This window comes from Taeniopygia guttata, chromosome 13, assembly GCF_048771995.1.
Source record: "Taeniopygia guttata chromosome 13, bTaeGut7.mat, whole genome shotgun sequence".
Classification (NCBI taxonomy): domain Eukaryota; kingdom Metazoa; phylum Chordata; class Aves; order Passeriformes; family Estrildidae; genus Taeniopygia; species Taeniopygia guttata.
In genome coordinates, this window is record NC_133038.1 from 4,054,125 (window position 1) to 4,070,370 (window position 16,246).

Genomic DNA, 16,246 nt, shown 5'->3' on the forward strand with positions numbered 1-16,246 from the left:
GGCCCCAGCCCCAGGGGACTCTGGTTCAGGCATGGCTGCACCAGGGATCCCAAAGTAGCTCCTGTTCCTGTGCCAGTGTACGGAGCTGTCACGTCACCAGCAGCACGGTGAAGGCAGCCTGTCCCCAAGCAGCACCCAACAGTACCCGTGTGTGCCCCAGGTTCCAGAGCAGCTCTTTGACCAAATGAGCTTCTTCCAGAGGCTCCATGTGGAACACTGCAAACCCAGGCATGATCCCCACTCTGCCCCAGCTCTGACAGAGGCACAGCAGGGCCACTGAGCTGGGCTCAGTCAGCATTCCCCTCAGTGAGCAGGTTGTTTCCATGGCAGACAGCCATGGCTGAAATACCCAGTGCTCAGAATTCCACCCTTAACAGTTTCCTCTGCTACAGAACACGAGGACGCTTTTATCACTGTAGAAAGGGACCTCAGGTTCTTAACCCATCAGAACAAATGGCTCGTTGCCAAGAGCAAACAAAATACTATGGCCACTGACTGCATGGAAGCAGATCCAGTATTATTTCAGGGGAAGTTGCAGTGCTGAAGAAGCTGTAACTATGTTGCTTACAAAACCACATCTTTGAGCAGGCTGTTTAACAAGTTACATTTATTGAAACATGGTTGCAGTAAGCTGCCCAGTCCACGGATGCCTACAGGAAGTACAGAACCACCTCTCATCCCCCCAGCAGGTTTAGGGCCCAGGGCCCTGCTCAGGGTACAGCCATGCAGTGATTTGAACAAACGCCCCTGGGCACTGCCAGCAGCGGGGCTGGCTGCCTCTGCCCCCCCAGGTGTCACTGCAACACTCTATGGGGCAGTGCTCCGTCAGGAGTCACTGTGTGGCAGCTGCAGGACAAGAGCACAAGAGTCTGAGGACATGGGTGCAAGTCTGGTTACAAGAAGCTGAAGGTCAAGAAGGAGCGAGTTCCAGTTTTTAAAAGGAAGATTTATTTAACAAGTTTCACTTAGCGCAATACACCTAAAAAGGAAATCACAATACAATGAAAGATTAAATCAAGGCCTCAGAATTTTATACGAACACCAAGACCAAAATCCTAAAGTAGCCGTATTGCGTCTCAACATGTTTCCCCCATTAACTTAAAAAAAAAAAGCTTTAACATGCCTTACAGGATATTAAAAGAAATAAACTAGAACTAACATGCCAAATGTTCACTTTGATTTTCAGACACAGCTCCTATATTGGTTCTTTACAAAAAAGCATGTCTCTTTTAACATGTATTCAAAACAGTGTTGGATGTAATATGGTATAAGAGCAACATTTAACATAATTCAAACAGCTTTAACCTAAATACGCTTACTGCTTAAATACACTCCTACAACGAAACTAATTTGAGAAACGCTCCAAATTGTTTAACAGTTATAGTCTTTACTTGGTTATTACATCCTAGATGAATGTTCATTTCTGTATGTTCAAAAATACTGAACCTGAAAGGTTTTAAAACAATCCTGAATTCACTTACAGTAAAGCATAAATCACAAGCTTGTATTGCAAAACTGTTAAACTTAGTTTTTTGTTTTTTTGTTTTTTAAAAAAGATGTGACCAAAAGTCAGCGATTGGTTACATTCCCCAGCCACCACTCATGTTGGACATGTTGGACATGCCGCCCATGCCGTTCACTCCCATGGATGCGCGGTTCCCACTGCTGTAGTAGCTGCTGTTCATGGCGCCCTGGCTCCCGGGGTCTGAGGGGGAAACCGACAGCAGGTTCACAGCTGCCTCAGGCCGACTCGAAGCATCCTTGCCCCAACGCCTGTCCTTGCTGGGCCACCTCGTAAATACCGTCTACCGTGCCCAATGCTGCAAAGTGTCAGTTTACAGCTCCGTACCCAAAGCCAGTTATCGGATGTTCAACGACAGCACGAGCTCTGTATCACCCCCCTTCCCAAGCCAGAGCTTTACCACTGCTCTGGGGGAACAGGGAGGACCCAGCCTCCCATGACCCCCTCCCCCATTTGTACTGCATTTAAACAAAGCTTTCTCCAGCTTTTGGATTAAGAAAAGTGATCAGAGCAATGCAAGTCTGAGACTGGCATCTCCTGCCCCTTTCAGAATAGTTTTCCACATTCCCCCCGTCAGCTCCCCATTGCAGCTTTGAATCGATCCCTCCCATTCCCCAAAGTTCACAGTAGCCACACTTTTAACTTTCAGAGCCTGTGCTGCCCAGGTTATAACAGCTGTTAAGTCAGCTGCACCTGGCCCAATGGAAACCAGCAAAGAAATGCTCTTACCATAGCCACTCATGCTGCTTTGACCTCCATATCCTCCTCCATAACCCCCACTCAGCTGCTGGTTGCCTGGAGCACCATAACTGGATTGGCTCCCTTTTAAGTTAAGGGTAAAAACATTAAGAACTTGCCAGTCAAGATCTGCTCATCATCAACAAACCCAGCCTTCACCCAACCAACAGCCCCTGCACTCTGGCACTACCTTGCTCACACCAAGGGAAGTTTAACATGCTCAAGGAAAGTGATGGGGTTTCTAAAGACATCCCTGCAATCAAGCAGCAACAAGAACTTCAGAAGTTACTTTTACAATTTCTGTGGACTATACTAAATAGGATCAATCTGCACTGTATGTAACATGCCCCAAAAAACTTAAAACTTGGTTTTAAGGGACCTCACACCAAGTGCTGCCCTTCCAGAAGCACAGCTCATTAACTGGAGTCACTCATGTGTACATGGTCCTGAAAGACTTATTTCTGCTCCAGACTGATTGTGCATCACATCACAGCAGTGCTGTGGCTCAGAGACAGATACCTCTGTTTAAACAAACAGCTGCTCTTCACCTCATCATTTGCCTACACTCCTTTCTGTAGTGTATCAGCATTAGAACTACAAACATTTTGTACCCAAGTAATATAAAAGCAGCAGTGTATTCACACCCCCCCCACCACCCTCCAGAGAAAGGAGCCCTCCAGAAACCAACCCCACCTTCATCTCCGAAACCAGCCCAGCTGGGTGTCAGGAGGGTATCTGTCTTAGAGGCATAACTGCAACAGGCATTTAAGACTTGTGCTGCAAACACACATTTTAGATTTTTAAACAATTTTGGGGTTTGCCAGAGCAATTCAGACAATTTCTCCCAATTCCAAGTATCTCTCTCTCACCACCAAGACTCAGCTTGAATGGCAGGTCACATGCCACAGATACATCCTCCATCACCGAACTATGTTCTGGTATCCCCCAACAGGGAAGAAGGGGAAGGAGACTAAAAGGACAGGCATCTCCCATATTTTGCACGACCACACTCCCAAAGAAGTCACTCATCCCACCAGGCACACCACACTCAGCACCACATGTTTATTCAGCCTATTAAAGCTCAAATGTAATCCCAAAAGGTTTATATACCTGGCAATGTGCTAGTGTTCCAATCTTGGACTACCCCTTCCGACTCCTTGACTGTGTGATTAAGACAGAATGTTGAATTTCAGTTTTGATGCCAGGCACACAATAAAGCAGGAGCTGTACAAAACAAGCCAGCTTCCTTCAACAGCAAACACTTTTTTGTAAGTGCAGTGAGACTGTTACGTACCCATTGCTCCCATCATCTGACTGCCATAGGCACCACCAGTTCCTCCTGCTGTAGAATTCAGGAAGAGTTCTACATATCTGTGTTCTGGAAGAAGAAAGTTTTCCCATGAGAGCATTTCACACCAAACCTATGCAGCTTGTCTCACTGCAAGTGAAGCTGCAGTGAAATCTTTGGCATTCCAGTTGCAGCAGATGCACTACACCGCAGTGCTGGCAGCTCCCTAAAACCACCTCTTCCTGAGCAGTCGGACTTACGCATATTTGCTTTGTCTTTGGACATAGCAGCCACTGCGTCCTCATGAGTAGCAAATTCAACGTCTGCCTCTCCAGTTACTCTGCCATCTGGTCCGATTTCAATGTGTACTCTTACAGGGTTCAGAGGTGAGAAGAACTACACATGGAATAGTCACACATATTAAAACGCACCAATGCGACAGTTTGGGTTTACAATAAGCCATTTTCTCCAGAGGGACACTCCAGCTGCAGGGCAGCTGTTATGTCCCCACAAGGACCCCGGGACCCAAAGCCATGCACTGGGGAGCAGCATGTGGCACTCACATTGTAGATGTCATTCTCGGTGGCTCTGTAGGGCAGACCTCGCATGTGGACGCAGTGGCCGGTCGTGCTCTGGAAGGTGGACGATCCGTCGCCGTACCTGTGGTCCGACATCCCTGCGGAGAAAAGAGTCCATTCTAGGTCTTTCAGATGTATTTTAGTTTCTTTTGGGACATGTCGTAAGTTCAGTTACTGTTCCTATTAGAGATCCTTACCTCTTCCAAATCTATCAGAACCAAACCCATAGCCATCATTATACCCATTGTAGTCATCATAACCTCCATAACCTAGAAACAGATTGGACATGTTCATTTCAACTACACAAAGATCCAAATAAACTTTCATTTCGACTACAGAAAGATCCAAATACACAGTACACACTGCAAACAACGACTAGTACAACATTTCATTTCTTCCATAAGAATTAAGGCCAAGGACACATACACAGCTGGGGAGACACTACCAGGTCCAAGAGTTGCTGCTTTTCAAACGAGCAGCTCCCTGGGCCCCCGTGCACTTACCTCCTCCGTAGGCTCCACGCCTCATTCTCTCCAAGCTACTTCCTCTACCCAGACTGTTGTATCCGCGCGTCAGGCCGGGCCTGTCGTACGGACCAGGTCTCTGCATGGCCAATAGCTTGCGGGGAGGGTCGTAGTGAGTGCGCACCTCTGCTCGGCTACTCTTGAAGATCTCAATGTACCTACAAGTGTTTGCACAGGGAGAAGTCAGTCTCTGATTCTCTCCACAAACACCTCACAACTTCACATTACAACAAGCCATTTAGTCATAGCCTTGACACTGGCAGTAATTTTAAGCCAGGTTTCCTTACATTATGCAGGCAATGACTTTCTATTATTAGCACTACGTTACATTTAAATCAGTGTATTTTCAAGAAATTAAAATTACTGAAGGGTTTATGTGCTCCTCATACTTTGCAGTATCCCAGCCTTAAGGGTGGGGGAGCAGTAGTGATTCCCCACCCACCTCCCCCCAATTTAAAATGTTAGTCAAACAATGTAGGAGGGACCAGTGTCCACTCAACTCATCAGTGTTGCTCAAGGCAACAGAAACAGAGGGTTAAAAACCCGATCTCCACCAAGAGTTTAACCCATCAGAATGCCACAGAAAGCTCTGCATGTACTACTGAACCCAGCCTATGCTTCAGTGATTCAGCATAGGCAAAAGGTGCATGCTTCAATGACAAATAGTCACAAGTAAAATAAATAAAAACCCTTTGTGACAATTTCTTGAAAGCTATGCTTATTACATTGAAGATTAATACAAGTTAAGTAAATTTGTTACATTTCAACTTATAAAACAAGTTTAGAAAGTATCACATTTTCTTATGGTAGTGAGAATACTGTGCATGTCTTTAGAGCTAAAGGCAGAATTGGTGCTATTTGAGAAGTTAAAGCCATAGTCTCTCAACTTTGTCATTTGCAAGCTATAGTTTTGAATGCCTGTTATTACTCATTTTCCAATGCACATTTTAGTTTAGCCCAATTTTATCTAGTATTTTTGGGTAGATCTAAACAGTCTGTGCCACATACACTGTAGCAATCAATATCTTTAACCATCACCAAGTTAGAGACCACAATACTATTTTGATTTGGGTGTTTACACTTTCAGAAGAGAGAATATGGATTTAATTGTTTACCATAAGAAAAGTGACAGAGCCAACCAACCATCCATCCCCACCTGTGCCCTATTCTTTCCTTGTGTTTCTTTAGAGCCTTTTCAGCTATTTCCTGTGAAGCAAACTGCACGAAGGCCTCCCCCGTACTCCTCCCCTGGAAGTCCACCGGCAATGTTATCCCATTTGGCACGATTTCCAACCCTTCAACCCAAGGACAAATAACCCCAGTAGGGGGGCAATATTAACATCACAAGCCCAGTCATGAGTTTTTTCTTATAGCTTTAAAAACACCAGAATTTAAACACTTAAGTGAATGGTATGTTGATTCTAGAACACCAGAATAAAAAAGGCACATCAACAAAGAGCTCCATGATTACATACCATTCAATTCAGGTTCTTAACCCACCCTGCAGAGCTCAGAAATGCTCAGAGGGTCAGGGACAGCCCCTCAGAGAAGGCATCTAATGCAGGATGCGTTAAGAACGTCACACATTATTACAGACCTTGTCAATTCTGTGAAAGTATTTAAGATGAACTTTTAAAGAGAACTTAAAATTCAAACACAGTAAGTTAAACAGCTTTATATAGAATAAGTAATTTTACCAGAAGTCACTCACGTAAAATAATTAGTCTTATGCAAACATCAAATTTCAGCATTTTTTTATCTTTAAGAGTGCTTAATTAAGAAAAAAATCATGAAGTAATTTTTAAGTATTAGTTCCTGAAGAGAAGAGACACATTTTATATATCAAGCACATTAACAACTTATAAAGCTTGAATTACTTCACCATGTAAGAAAAAAAAGCTTAAAATGCACATGCTTAGAAACTGCTCTTGTTCATATCACCAATTCAGAAAACAAAAAAAACAAGTTCTGAGATTGTACAACTGGAAATGTTTCTACTGTATTTTAAAGCAAAATAGCAAGCTTAATCATATCTTGTAATAGCAAAACATTTAGAAATCTAATATTTTGAAAATAATAACAAGTGAAATCCTAAACAATCAACAGATTCCTTTCTTAGACATTTTAACAGTCTTAATTCCAGTTTGCAAACATAAAACAGCTGCAAAAAAGTAAAAATTAGTCAAAACAAAACATTATCTCTTCATCCATAAACACTTTGAGCTAGGCAACATCAAGGGTCTGGTGGGTTTTTTATCCCCATAGGAAGAGAAAGGGTCAAATCTGTAAATATGTATTTGGGTGGAGTTCAGCGGGTTTTCTCTGCATTTCATTCAATACTAGCTCTATATTGGGAAGAGGTCATGGGCCTTTACTGAGAACCTGCTCCTCACACAGAGCCCAGTGGTGAGAGGGTTCTACATCCTTCACTGACCAGGGCCAATCATCCAAGGCTAGGGGTGGAAGTAGACTGCCACATGAACTGTTCGGCTTTATTTGGAAAACAAGATACTTTTCTATAATTCTTTCTTGGAACAGCATGTTCCACCAAGTATAAATTCAAGCACTTTTTTGGCATTCCCTAAATTATTTAATTATCAAGTATTTTAGGAAGCGATCCAAAGGATTCCTCATGCCCAGAAAACTAGTGAAGAATTGGTTTATTTACTTATAATACCCATGATAATACTGTTGGATGTACTACTGGGCAATCCATGCCTGTTTGGTTTGTTGGGGTATTTTTAGCATAAACCAATAGTGCTACAGCTACTACTTTTATCCCACATACCTGAAAAAAACTGTACAATTTCTTCTTTACTACAGCCAAATGGGAGTCCTCTAAGACGTACAAAACCATCATTAGCTGTATCAGGGCTGTTGGGACCAGTATGCTTCAGAACCCAATCCATTTCAACGTTGTTTGACTTGAAAACTGTAAAAGGCACTTAGAATTAATGCATTCTGGAGAAAGGAAGAGTTTTTAAAGTCATTTGCCTTGAAACTAGTCAACTTATGATATGCAAGTCCATTTGTCCTTTCACATGCATTTTAAGGAGACAAAAAATGCAATTAACCAAAACCCATCAAGCACAAACACATTGTAGTCAGTTACTAGACCGACTGAGTCAAACCTTCAACATATCTGTGTCCCATTGTTTCTCTGTCTTTTTTCAAGGCCAATTTCACATCCTCCTCTGACTCAAGTTCAGCAAATGCTTCTCCACTTGGTCTGCCCTCCCTGGTGTAGATGAAACGGATACCCAAAGCCCCATTCAGAATTTTGCAATCTGAAATTAAACAGAAAAGCCAGAATTACATCAATTATTATAGGAACAGTGTTACTTTGAAAGTTTCAGCCTAAAACCAAAAATGTGCTGAGTATCAATTATACTATGACAACAAAACCAGCAGCATTCCTATTGTAACTTTAAAATGGCCAATTAACTAAGACACTAAATAAAGTTACCGTTCTAGTCAAACCTACAGATAAAGGATAATTGCAAATTAGCTATTTACAAAGCTTTTCGGCCTCAAATTGAACATACACAGCTTTTGATCTTAACTTCCTTATTAGCACGAAATAGGAATAGTAACAATAGTGTAATAACCTAAATCAGAACCAAGTCCAATACATCATATTCCAGAAGCAGTTTTAAAAGATCCAGTCACTACAGAAAGCATTTATTTACCACCACTATTTACTACTGCAGAATGCTAATAATTTGGGCAAGCATACACACACTGAACACTTGTATTGTCCAAACAGACACGAGTCTATTGGGACAATACAAGAACTAAACTGATTTAGCTTTAAAATTCATGCTTCAGGTTGAACTTTCTTTACAATTTAACCTTCTCTCCCCTGGTTGCTCAAGCAGTAAAGGCATTTATGGCTATCCCAGCAATTCAGACGAAGCTCCTGCTAGCATGAACATGGCTTTGCATCCCAGGTTCTGGCTGAAGCACTTGTTGCACTACAAACTGCACTGGCTACTGAATGCCTCCTGCAACTGCTCACTACAGCACTCCCACTGCCAAAGTGTCCCTGGGAGGGACCCAGAATTGACAGCAGAGCCCAACCCCTCTCCCACACCTCTTATTCCCCCACAACCCCACTTACCAGAGAAGAACCTCTGCACCTCTTCGGTGGAGCAAGACCAAGGCAGCCCCCGGACTTTCACCACATATCCCTCGCTGCTCTCTGTGTTAAGCATCACATTGGGGGTGAGGCTCTGCTCTGTCTCCGCTTCTGTGGTTGCTGGAAAGATCAGAACGGGCCCTTTGAGATGCGGCTCAGCACGGCCGCCACCCGCACCCCCTCAGAGCGCCCGGCGGCCCCCCTGGCCTGTGCCCCGGCCCTCCCTGATCCTCCTCTGCCTCGGGCGCTGCCGCCTCACAAACACGGCGCCGCTCCCGCCCCCGGCCCGTGCCCTGCCCCTTCCCCGCACGCACACATGGTGGGGCTCCGTGCTGGTTCTAGGGCTCCGAGCCTGATCCACTCTCCGGAGAGCGCCTAGTCCCGGGCAGGCGGCAGCGAGCGGGCGAGCCTGTAGCGAGAGCGCGCTAGGAAATGGCGGCGGGTGCTTCCGCTGGGCCGGGCCTTCCTCCGCACAAAGAGCGCGGTCCCAGACGCCGCCCTGGCGGCCCCCGGCGATGGCGCAACGCCCGCAGGCGGTTGGCAGGGAGGGCCGTGTGACGAGGGCACCGAGCACCGCGAGCCTTCGCCGAGCCGCGGCATGGCCGGGGGTTTGTGTGCCCCGGTGGGGCCCGGGCCCACCCCCGAGACCCCGCGCGCCGCCTGTGCGCACGCGCCGCCCGCCCGCCGCGCCGAACAAAGCCCCGGTCCCGCGCGCCGCCCCGGCCCGGCTCCCGCGTGGCGCGGACCGCGGAGCGCTCCGGCTGCACACGCCGCGTGTGCGAACTAGCACTTACCAGCTTCAAAGGCTGACGCTACCCCACGTGAAACAATCTGCTCGCTTCGGTCACTGAAGCCTGGTGTGTTTGGAGGAGATGGGGAAAGAAGAGACAATGGGTCACAATTATCATAAAAGAACTGAAAAGTTAATTCCCTCCCATTTCCTCCAAACACACCAGACCTAGCTAGATTTCACCTTGTATTACCGAGGAGGAAGGAGGAAATTTAAGTAACTCATAATCTAAGAATCCTCCATCCCCCTTCCCCTTGGATCACCAGCTCATGTTTCAACTTGTCTACACTGTTGATAGAGAACCCATGCCTAAGTTAAGCAGGCTCCCGACATAGGGATTTGGAACCCAGAAGTTGCTCTGAATAGTCTCCGGATGAACACCATTCATCCACGAGTGTTTCTTTTCCAGCCAGTACCAAAACAGACTGTGAGGCTACATCACCTCATCTCATTAAATCTTCCAAACTACTAACAACCACCCCACCCCCACAGCTGGAGGCTTTTTGACTTTTTTTAAGTGCATGCTCAAGTTTACGTAAGTAAATCAAACAACATGGCAAATTTCGTTTACAGAAATGCAAATTAGATCAGTAAGTGGAACAGTGCTACAGTAACTTCCTGCACAAAGCTCTCTTTTCCATTTCACTCGCCGAACGCCCATTTTGTAAGAGCGCGGCGGCAGGAGCTGGGCAGGAGCGGCGGGGGAGGGGGCAGCGCCTCCGCCTCTTCCCAGGGAGGGCTGGCGGGAAGCGGCCATCCCGCCCACCCGCTTGGCGGGACGCTTAAAGTGCGCGGGAGCAGCCGGGAACCCCCTGAGTTCCCGCTCGGCACCGCCATGTCTACCCCCGCCAAGCGGCACTGCCAGAGCCCCGCCGGCTCCCTCGAATCCAGCTTCCAGAAGCGCCTCAGGAAGATTTCCATCGAGGGGAACATCGGTGAGCTCGGCGGTGCGGGAGGCGGCTCAGGGTAGTAGGGAAGGAGGGGGGAAGGGGGAGGTGTCATGCCAGGAGCGCCCTAAGGGGCTGGGACGCCGGGGGAGAGTGAGCGAGAGAGGGGCGGCTGCGGCGCTTGTCCCCCCGGCTCTGCGAGCAGCGGGGAGCTCTGCAGGGAGAACAGCACCGGGACATGAACCCGGAGCTAGGCTGGGGCGGATGGGGAGCTCCCCGAGCCGGGTGCCCGTCAGTTACACCGAGGGGCAGGACGGGCTCGGGAGCACAAACCCCGGTGCCCCTGCCACCCCCACCCCCTCCGCGGCCCGTCCGGGGCTGCAGCACTGTTCGCTCCCGCCCGCCCGCGCCAAGTCCCAGCGCCTGCGCGGCCGCTCCCTCGCTCTCCCCGCTAAGCTCCGCCCGCCACGGCAGCTCTAAAATGTCGGCTGCTCCTCGGCCGCCCTTATCGCCCGCCGGGCCGGGCGCGGCCCCTCTGGCGAGAAAGATCAGCGCACTTTGCTCCACGGCGCACCCGGCCGCCCCCGCGCTGCAACAGACGCTAACAAACCCTCAAACTGGCCCTGTCCGCCAGCAGCACCAGAGCAATCAGCCCCCACCCCTTTGTGAACTGCTCTAATCTTCCGCAGCTGCGGGGAAGTCAACGTTCGTCAGGCTGCTGGAGAAACACAGCGATGAGTGGGAGATCATCCCCGAGCCCATCGCTAAGTGGTGCAACATCCAGACAGCCGAGGATGAGTATGAGGTAGGTGCGCTGGATTCAGACCTGAAGAAACTGCAGGGAGTTCCACAGCCAGGGAACTATGCCAAAATTCAGCTATACTTAGTCTGCATCTAGCTGATGCAGACTATCCCCACTATCATACCACAGTTGGTCAGGCATTCAAATTGTGAAGGCAAGATACTACTGATGTATATTCCAAATCACATCCCCTACTCCACAGGAATCGCACTAAAATCTGGAACTCAAACAAACTGCTCCAAAAAGCTGCCATGAAAACCACCATCACCTGAGGAAAAAAGAGTCTCTCAGGTCCTATGCCTAAGCCTTTTCTTAGTAATAAGAAGAAAGCCATGAATTCTTATTTAAACTTTTTTCTCTTGCCTTCTAGGAACTTTCAACATCTCAGAAGAGTGGAGGAAACTTACTTCAAATGCTGTATGATAAACCCACAAGATGGGCTTACACATTTCAAACTTATGCTTGCTTGAGCCGAGTAAAAGCACAATTAAAACCTGTCTCAGCCAAGCTATACGAAGCAGAACATCCAGTGCAATTTTTCGAAAGATCTGTGTACAGTGACAGGTAATTATTCTCACAGGACAGCAACAACTCATATTACGATTTCCAGGTCTTTAAAGACATGGAGCTGAGGAAACACTTGATATTTAAACTAATACCTACAATGGAGCAGGCTTGATTAAGGCATTTTTTTTCAATACCATCATTCTGCTTACAAGTGTTTTGGTAGTTCACTTTCATCATTCCTGGCATGAGACTGATGTCTTTCATTGCAGGTATGTGTTTGCTTCTAACCTGTTCGAGTCTGGAAATATTAATGAAACAGAGTGGTCTATTTATCAGGACTGGCACACATGGCTTTTGAATCAGTTTCAATCAGATATAGAACTGGATGGCATGATATATCTCAGAACCACACCTCAGGTATGCTAACTAAAAATGGACATTTCTCAGTTCCAATTTAATTTTCCAGAGGCTTAAGAGGATACGAAAAAGTTATTCTAGACTTAACTCGTTTATGTTCAGCCAGGAATTTAATATTAATGCTCACTAATGTCTAGCATTAGTCCTTCCAATTTAAGGGCCACTTGATCCCTTTAGCTGATTTAACCTACAACACATGATTAATGACCAGGTTTATACTTTTTTTTTTTTCCCCCCAGAAATGTATGGAAAGGCTACAGATGAGGGGAAGAAGAGAGGAGCAAGGAATTGAGCTTGAGTATTTGGAAAACCTCCACTATAAACATGAAACCTGGCTTCATGAAAGGACTATGAGGTAGGAACCCAGTTTCATTTCTGTTGCAATATAAGGGGCAAAAAAAGCCTCAACTATATTTAAACTACCAGGACTGTATTTCAACCAAGTTTAAATATTAATCCTACCTTAGATTTAAACAATAATCAAGGTTTTTGATTATTTTTTATTATTTATTATACCTGTTACACACAAGAAACCTAATTAGCAACTGAGTGATGTCTGCACACGTTCCCTTAAGCTCCTTTGTGACTCTTACTGGCTTTCCCATCTTAAGAATCTCTAAACATGACAATAGACTCTAGATTTTTCCCTAGAGGAGTCCAAAATATTCTACTGAAGGAGAAGCACTACAATTCTAGGAAAAGTACATTATCAATTTGATCCTCTTGCTGAAGATTCACATAAGATGACCCAAATGCTTAGAAGACAGTGCATAGTGTGGAACTTTGGGAATGTTTATGTTGTGTACACATTCCAAACTCGGTAAGCAAGCACTTCCTGTGTTTGTAGTAAGAATTTAAGTGTGGAAGCACAAGTTAAAATGTTGTTCAGCACACGTACTGTGTTTTAGAAATGCCTTCCACTCGGAAAGACGGCCAAAATGGTCTTGCTTATGGTCCAAGATGTTATAAGCACCAGTTTTATATAAAGGGCTCATCCTTATGAAAGGAAGGTGTAAAATTCCATCTTGGTAAGTGGATTAAGTGGGGGAGACACAGGGAAAAGGAGATTTCGAAAAAAAATACTCTTATCTTACAATTACAAAATCAGTTCCTGGTAACTGATTCCACGACAAGAAGATAAAGGAAATTAAGGTAAAAATTATTTTTGCCCCCCACTTGTACATTACAGTTAAATACTAAGAGTCCAGATTTGTGAAATATATAAAGAGCAATTAAGGACGAACTTGGCATGGGCTTTATGTTTAAGTTACGAGCATCAGCTTCAACATTTTGGGTCCATGTAGTAATCAAAAGCAGGGGTCTTGAAAGCACAGTATTTTGTGTAGATTTTACTAAAATTATGTTCTTCCAACAGAGTTGATTTTGAGAACATCAAGGAGATTCCTATTCTTGTTTTGGATGTTAATGAAGAGTTTAAGAATGATAAAATTAAACAAGAGTACCTGATTGATAAAGTAAGTATAAAGTATTGGGGGGATTTGTATCTGCTCTTCTGCAGTTATCATGCATGCAGTGGCATTTCCAAACAGAGTGGGGAGGGAGAGTTAGCCATTTGAGGAGACAAGGTGGGACTAAAGAGGTCACTTCAGTCAAAATGGTGTTTACCAATTCCAAAGGAAGGCAAGACTTGGGAAGTAAATGCCAGAAGAAATTCTGGTGTTGTTTGGCCAGTCATGGGGGAAAAAACCTCCATCTAATACTTACAAGCATGAGGAAGTGCTCTCCTAGCTCTCCCTATAAACCATTTTCATCTTGCTCTGGGTCATCAATTTGAGATTACTGGAGAATGACTCCTTTAAGACAAGACTAATTCCCTCAATTAAACAGCTCTAAATAAACAGGGAAGGTTTATTTAGAACCGGGAAGGGGAGCAATGATCAATTGTGGAGGTATTTGGCATTACATCTTTATGGAAGCCAGCAATTAATAGCTTCATTTTGAGCAGACACTCAGACATACCTTGCCCCTCTGAAAGGCCACATGTATTTCAGTTTGTGAACTCAATACGGGGCAAAAAAAAAAAAAAAACCACTGGACAATTTCTTCCCAAATAAAGGGAAAAGCCTGGTACTTTAGTTTTAATGTACCAAATAATAAATATGCTATTTTCTTTTGATAGGTCAAGTCATTCCTGACTTCTTTAGAAGATGGAAATTAATTTGAATAACAAGTCTCTGAAGTTCTCTTAACAATGTATGCGTTTAAAAATTTACTTAAACCAAATGCATTACCTGTACAGCCTATTTTAAAGCAAACTTGAAATGTTAATAACATGAATTGGGATTTATTTTTATCCTTGTCTGAGCAGTGTGGGTTTTGATAGACCTTTCTGTATAGCTAAAAAGAATAAATATGGGGTGCTTTGATAATGTTGGGGTTTTTTTTCTGTATATTCTCTGCTGCTTAATAAAGATTTTAAAGTCATACTGCCTCTCGAGTGGTTGTCCCCACGGGGGAGCTCAGCGAGAGGCCAACACCCAGTAAACAGATAGCAGGCGCTGAGCAGGGCTGTTTTGCAATAACTGGCACGGGTTCACCATTTTAAGACGAGACTGTTATGGCGTCCAGAAACCTTTACTTTCAACTTCTGCTTTACTGAGTGGCCGTTTCCACCGGATTTACGCTATTTAAGGCTGGACGTTAGACCTGTAATAAACTGTAATTTACGCTTATCTCGTTTGCCGATCTCACGCCCACCCCCTCCCGCCCCAGCACGGGGAGGGACCCGCGGGCGCGGCAGCGGCGGTGGAGGCGGGACAGCGACCCCGAGGAGCCCCCGCGGCCCCGCCCGGCACGGCGCACGCGGCCGGGGGGGTGAGCGGCGCACGCGGCCGGGCCGGGCCCCGCCGCCTCCCCTCCCCCGCCCACCGTGAGGCCTCCGCGGCGCCATGAGGGTGCGATCGCCCATTCTCCCCTCCCCCCGTTCCCTCCCGCCACCCCCTCCCTGCCCGCCGCCATTGGGCCTTACCCAAGCCGGGGATCTCGCCCTCGGTCTCCTCGGTGTGACAAGGATCCATCTTAGCCGCGCCTTCCCCGCAGGGGCCTCAAGAAGAACAAAGCTGGGTGGGGGCGCTCGGGCGCTGCGCGAACAGAAACAAAAGCTCAGCGGCGGCCGAAGGGGCGCTCGGAGAAGGTGGATCGGGGCTCCGCGGGGGGTTTCGCAGCACTCCCGCGGGGATGGGCCGCGATACAGCCGCCGGTACTCCCGGTACAGCCCGCTCGCTCCGTCTGCGCAGCGCCCGTTCCGCGCCTATAAATGGCCGCCGGCCGCGCAGCGCCGCGCGCTGACGTCACGCGCCGCCCGCCCCCACCAGCCAATGGCCGCGTGACAAATTGAACGCAGCCAGTCACGTCCGGCCCCCCGCGCGCGCTGTGCGGGGGGGGAGGAATAATGGAGGGGGGGGAAGCGCGCGGCCGCCCCGGGGGTCCCGCGAGCCCCTGTGCCCCCCGCACCCGCCAGGGTACCCGGTCTCGAGTCCCCAGGGACCCGGGTTCGAGTCCCGGCCGCCGGTCTCGGCTCCGGTTCGAGTGCCGCCCCCGCCCGTTCTGCTCCCCGGTTCCCGAACATGGCGGCGGCCTTGTCCCTCCCTCCCACACCCGCCCCGCCGCCCGCCACTCGTCTCCGTTCCCCCGGCACCCCCGCTCACGGCGAGCTGCAGCCACGGGGCTCCGGCGGCGATCGGCGGCTCCGCGCACTGCAGCACCGCCCGCCGCCGGTGTCAGCAGGGCTCGGCTCCGCCTCCCGCCGCGGCGGGGGCCGGGCACGGCGGGGCCTGGCCGCGGAGGCCTCGAGGGCTGCCCCGCGCCTTCGAGGGCCGCTGTGGGGCAGCCCGGGCGTGGGGAGCGCAGCCCGGGCTGAGCGGCCCCGCTCGGCACTGCTGGGGCCGGTTGCCTTTGGCGCAGGGGGTTCCTGCACTGCTGGGGCTGTTTGCGTGGGTCCCTGTGCCGGGGGGCCCAACCGGGCTGAGCGGCCCCGCTCGACGCTGCCGGAGGGGGTTCGGTGCCGGAGCTGCCTCTGGGACCCCCGAGTGGCG

The 16,246-nt window shown here is 47.8% G+C and overlaps 2 protein-coding genes across 21 annotated transcripts; one reads left to right on the plus strand and one right to left on the minus strand.

Moving 5' to 3' along the window:
- Positions 1-925: 925 nt before the first annotated feature.
- HNRNPH1 (heterogeneous nuclear ribonucleoprotein H1) lies at positions 926-16,001 on the minus strand. Of its 19 annotated transcripts, none has more exons than XM_072935408.1 (16): positions 15,860-16,001; positions 15,181-15,292; positions 9,583-9,642; positions 8,771-8,908; positions 7,782-7,937; positions 7,439-7,582; positions 5,807-5,945; positions 4,630-4,808; positions 4,324-4,395; positions 4,112-4,224; positions 3,809-3,944; positions 3,555-3,638; positions 3,371-3,421; positions 2,954-3,037; positions 2,252-2,344; positions 926-1,705 (listed from the first exon to the last, which is right to left on the minus strand). In XM_072935408.1, the coding sequence occupies exons 2-16, from the start codon at positions 15,227-15,229 to the stop codon at positions 1,581-1,583; spliced, it is 1,623 nt and encodes a 540-aa protein (XP_072791509.1). In that variant the 5' UTR covers positions 15,230-15,292; positions 15,860-16,001; the 3' UTR covers positions 926-1,580. The 19 variants fall into 19 exon arrangements, with proteins under 19 accessions (XP_072791509.1, XP_030139931.1, XP_030139936.1 ...); XM_030284071.4 differs by having other exon boundaries at positions 4,112-4,245; XM_030284076.4 differs by having other exon boundaries at positions 926-1,820; positions 4,112-4,245.
- Positions 10,215-14,581, plus strand: LOC100220427 (deoxycytidine kinase 2). Of its 2 annotated transcripts, XM_002195738.7 has the most exons (7): positions 10,293-10,513; positions 11,155-11,270; positions 11,638-11,831; positions 12,044-12,191; positions 12,431-12,546; positions 13,567-13,666; positions 14,332-14,581. In XM_002195738.7, the coding sequence occupies exons 1-7, from the start codon at positions 10,414-10,416 to the stop codon at positions 14,368-14,370; spliced, it is 813 nt and encodes a 270-aa protein (XP_002195774.3). In that variant the 5' UTR covers positions 10,293-10,413; the 3' UTR covers positions 14,371-14,581. The 2 variants fall into 2 exon arrangements, with proteins under 2 accessions (XP_041574948.2, XP_002195774.3); XM_041719014.2 differs by lacking the exon at positions 14,332-14,581 and having other exon boundaries at positions 10,215-10,513; positions 13,567-13,911.
- Positions 16,002-16,246: the final 245 nt, after the last annotated feature.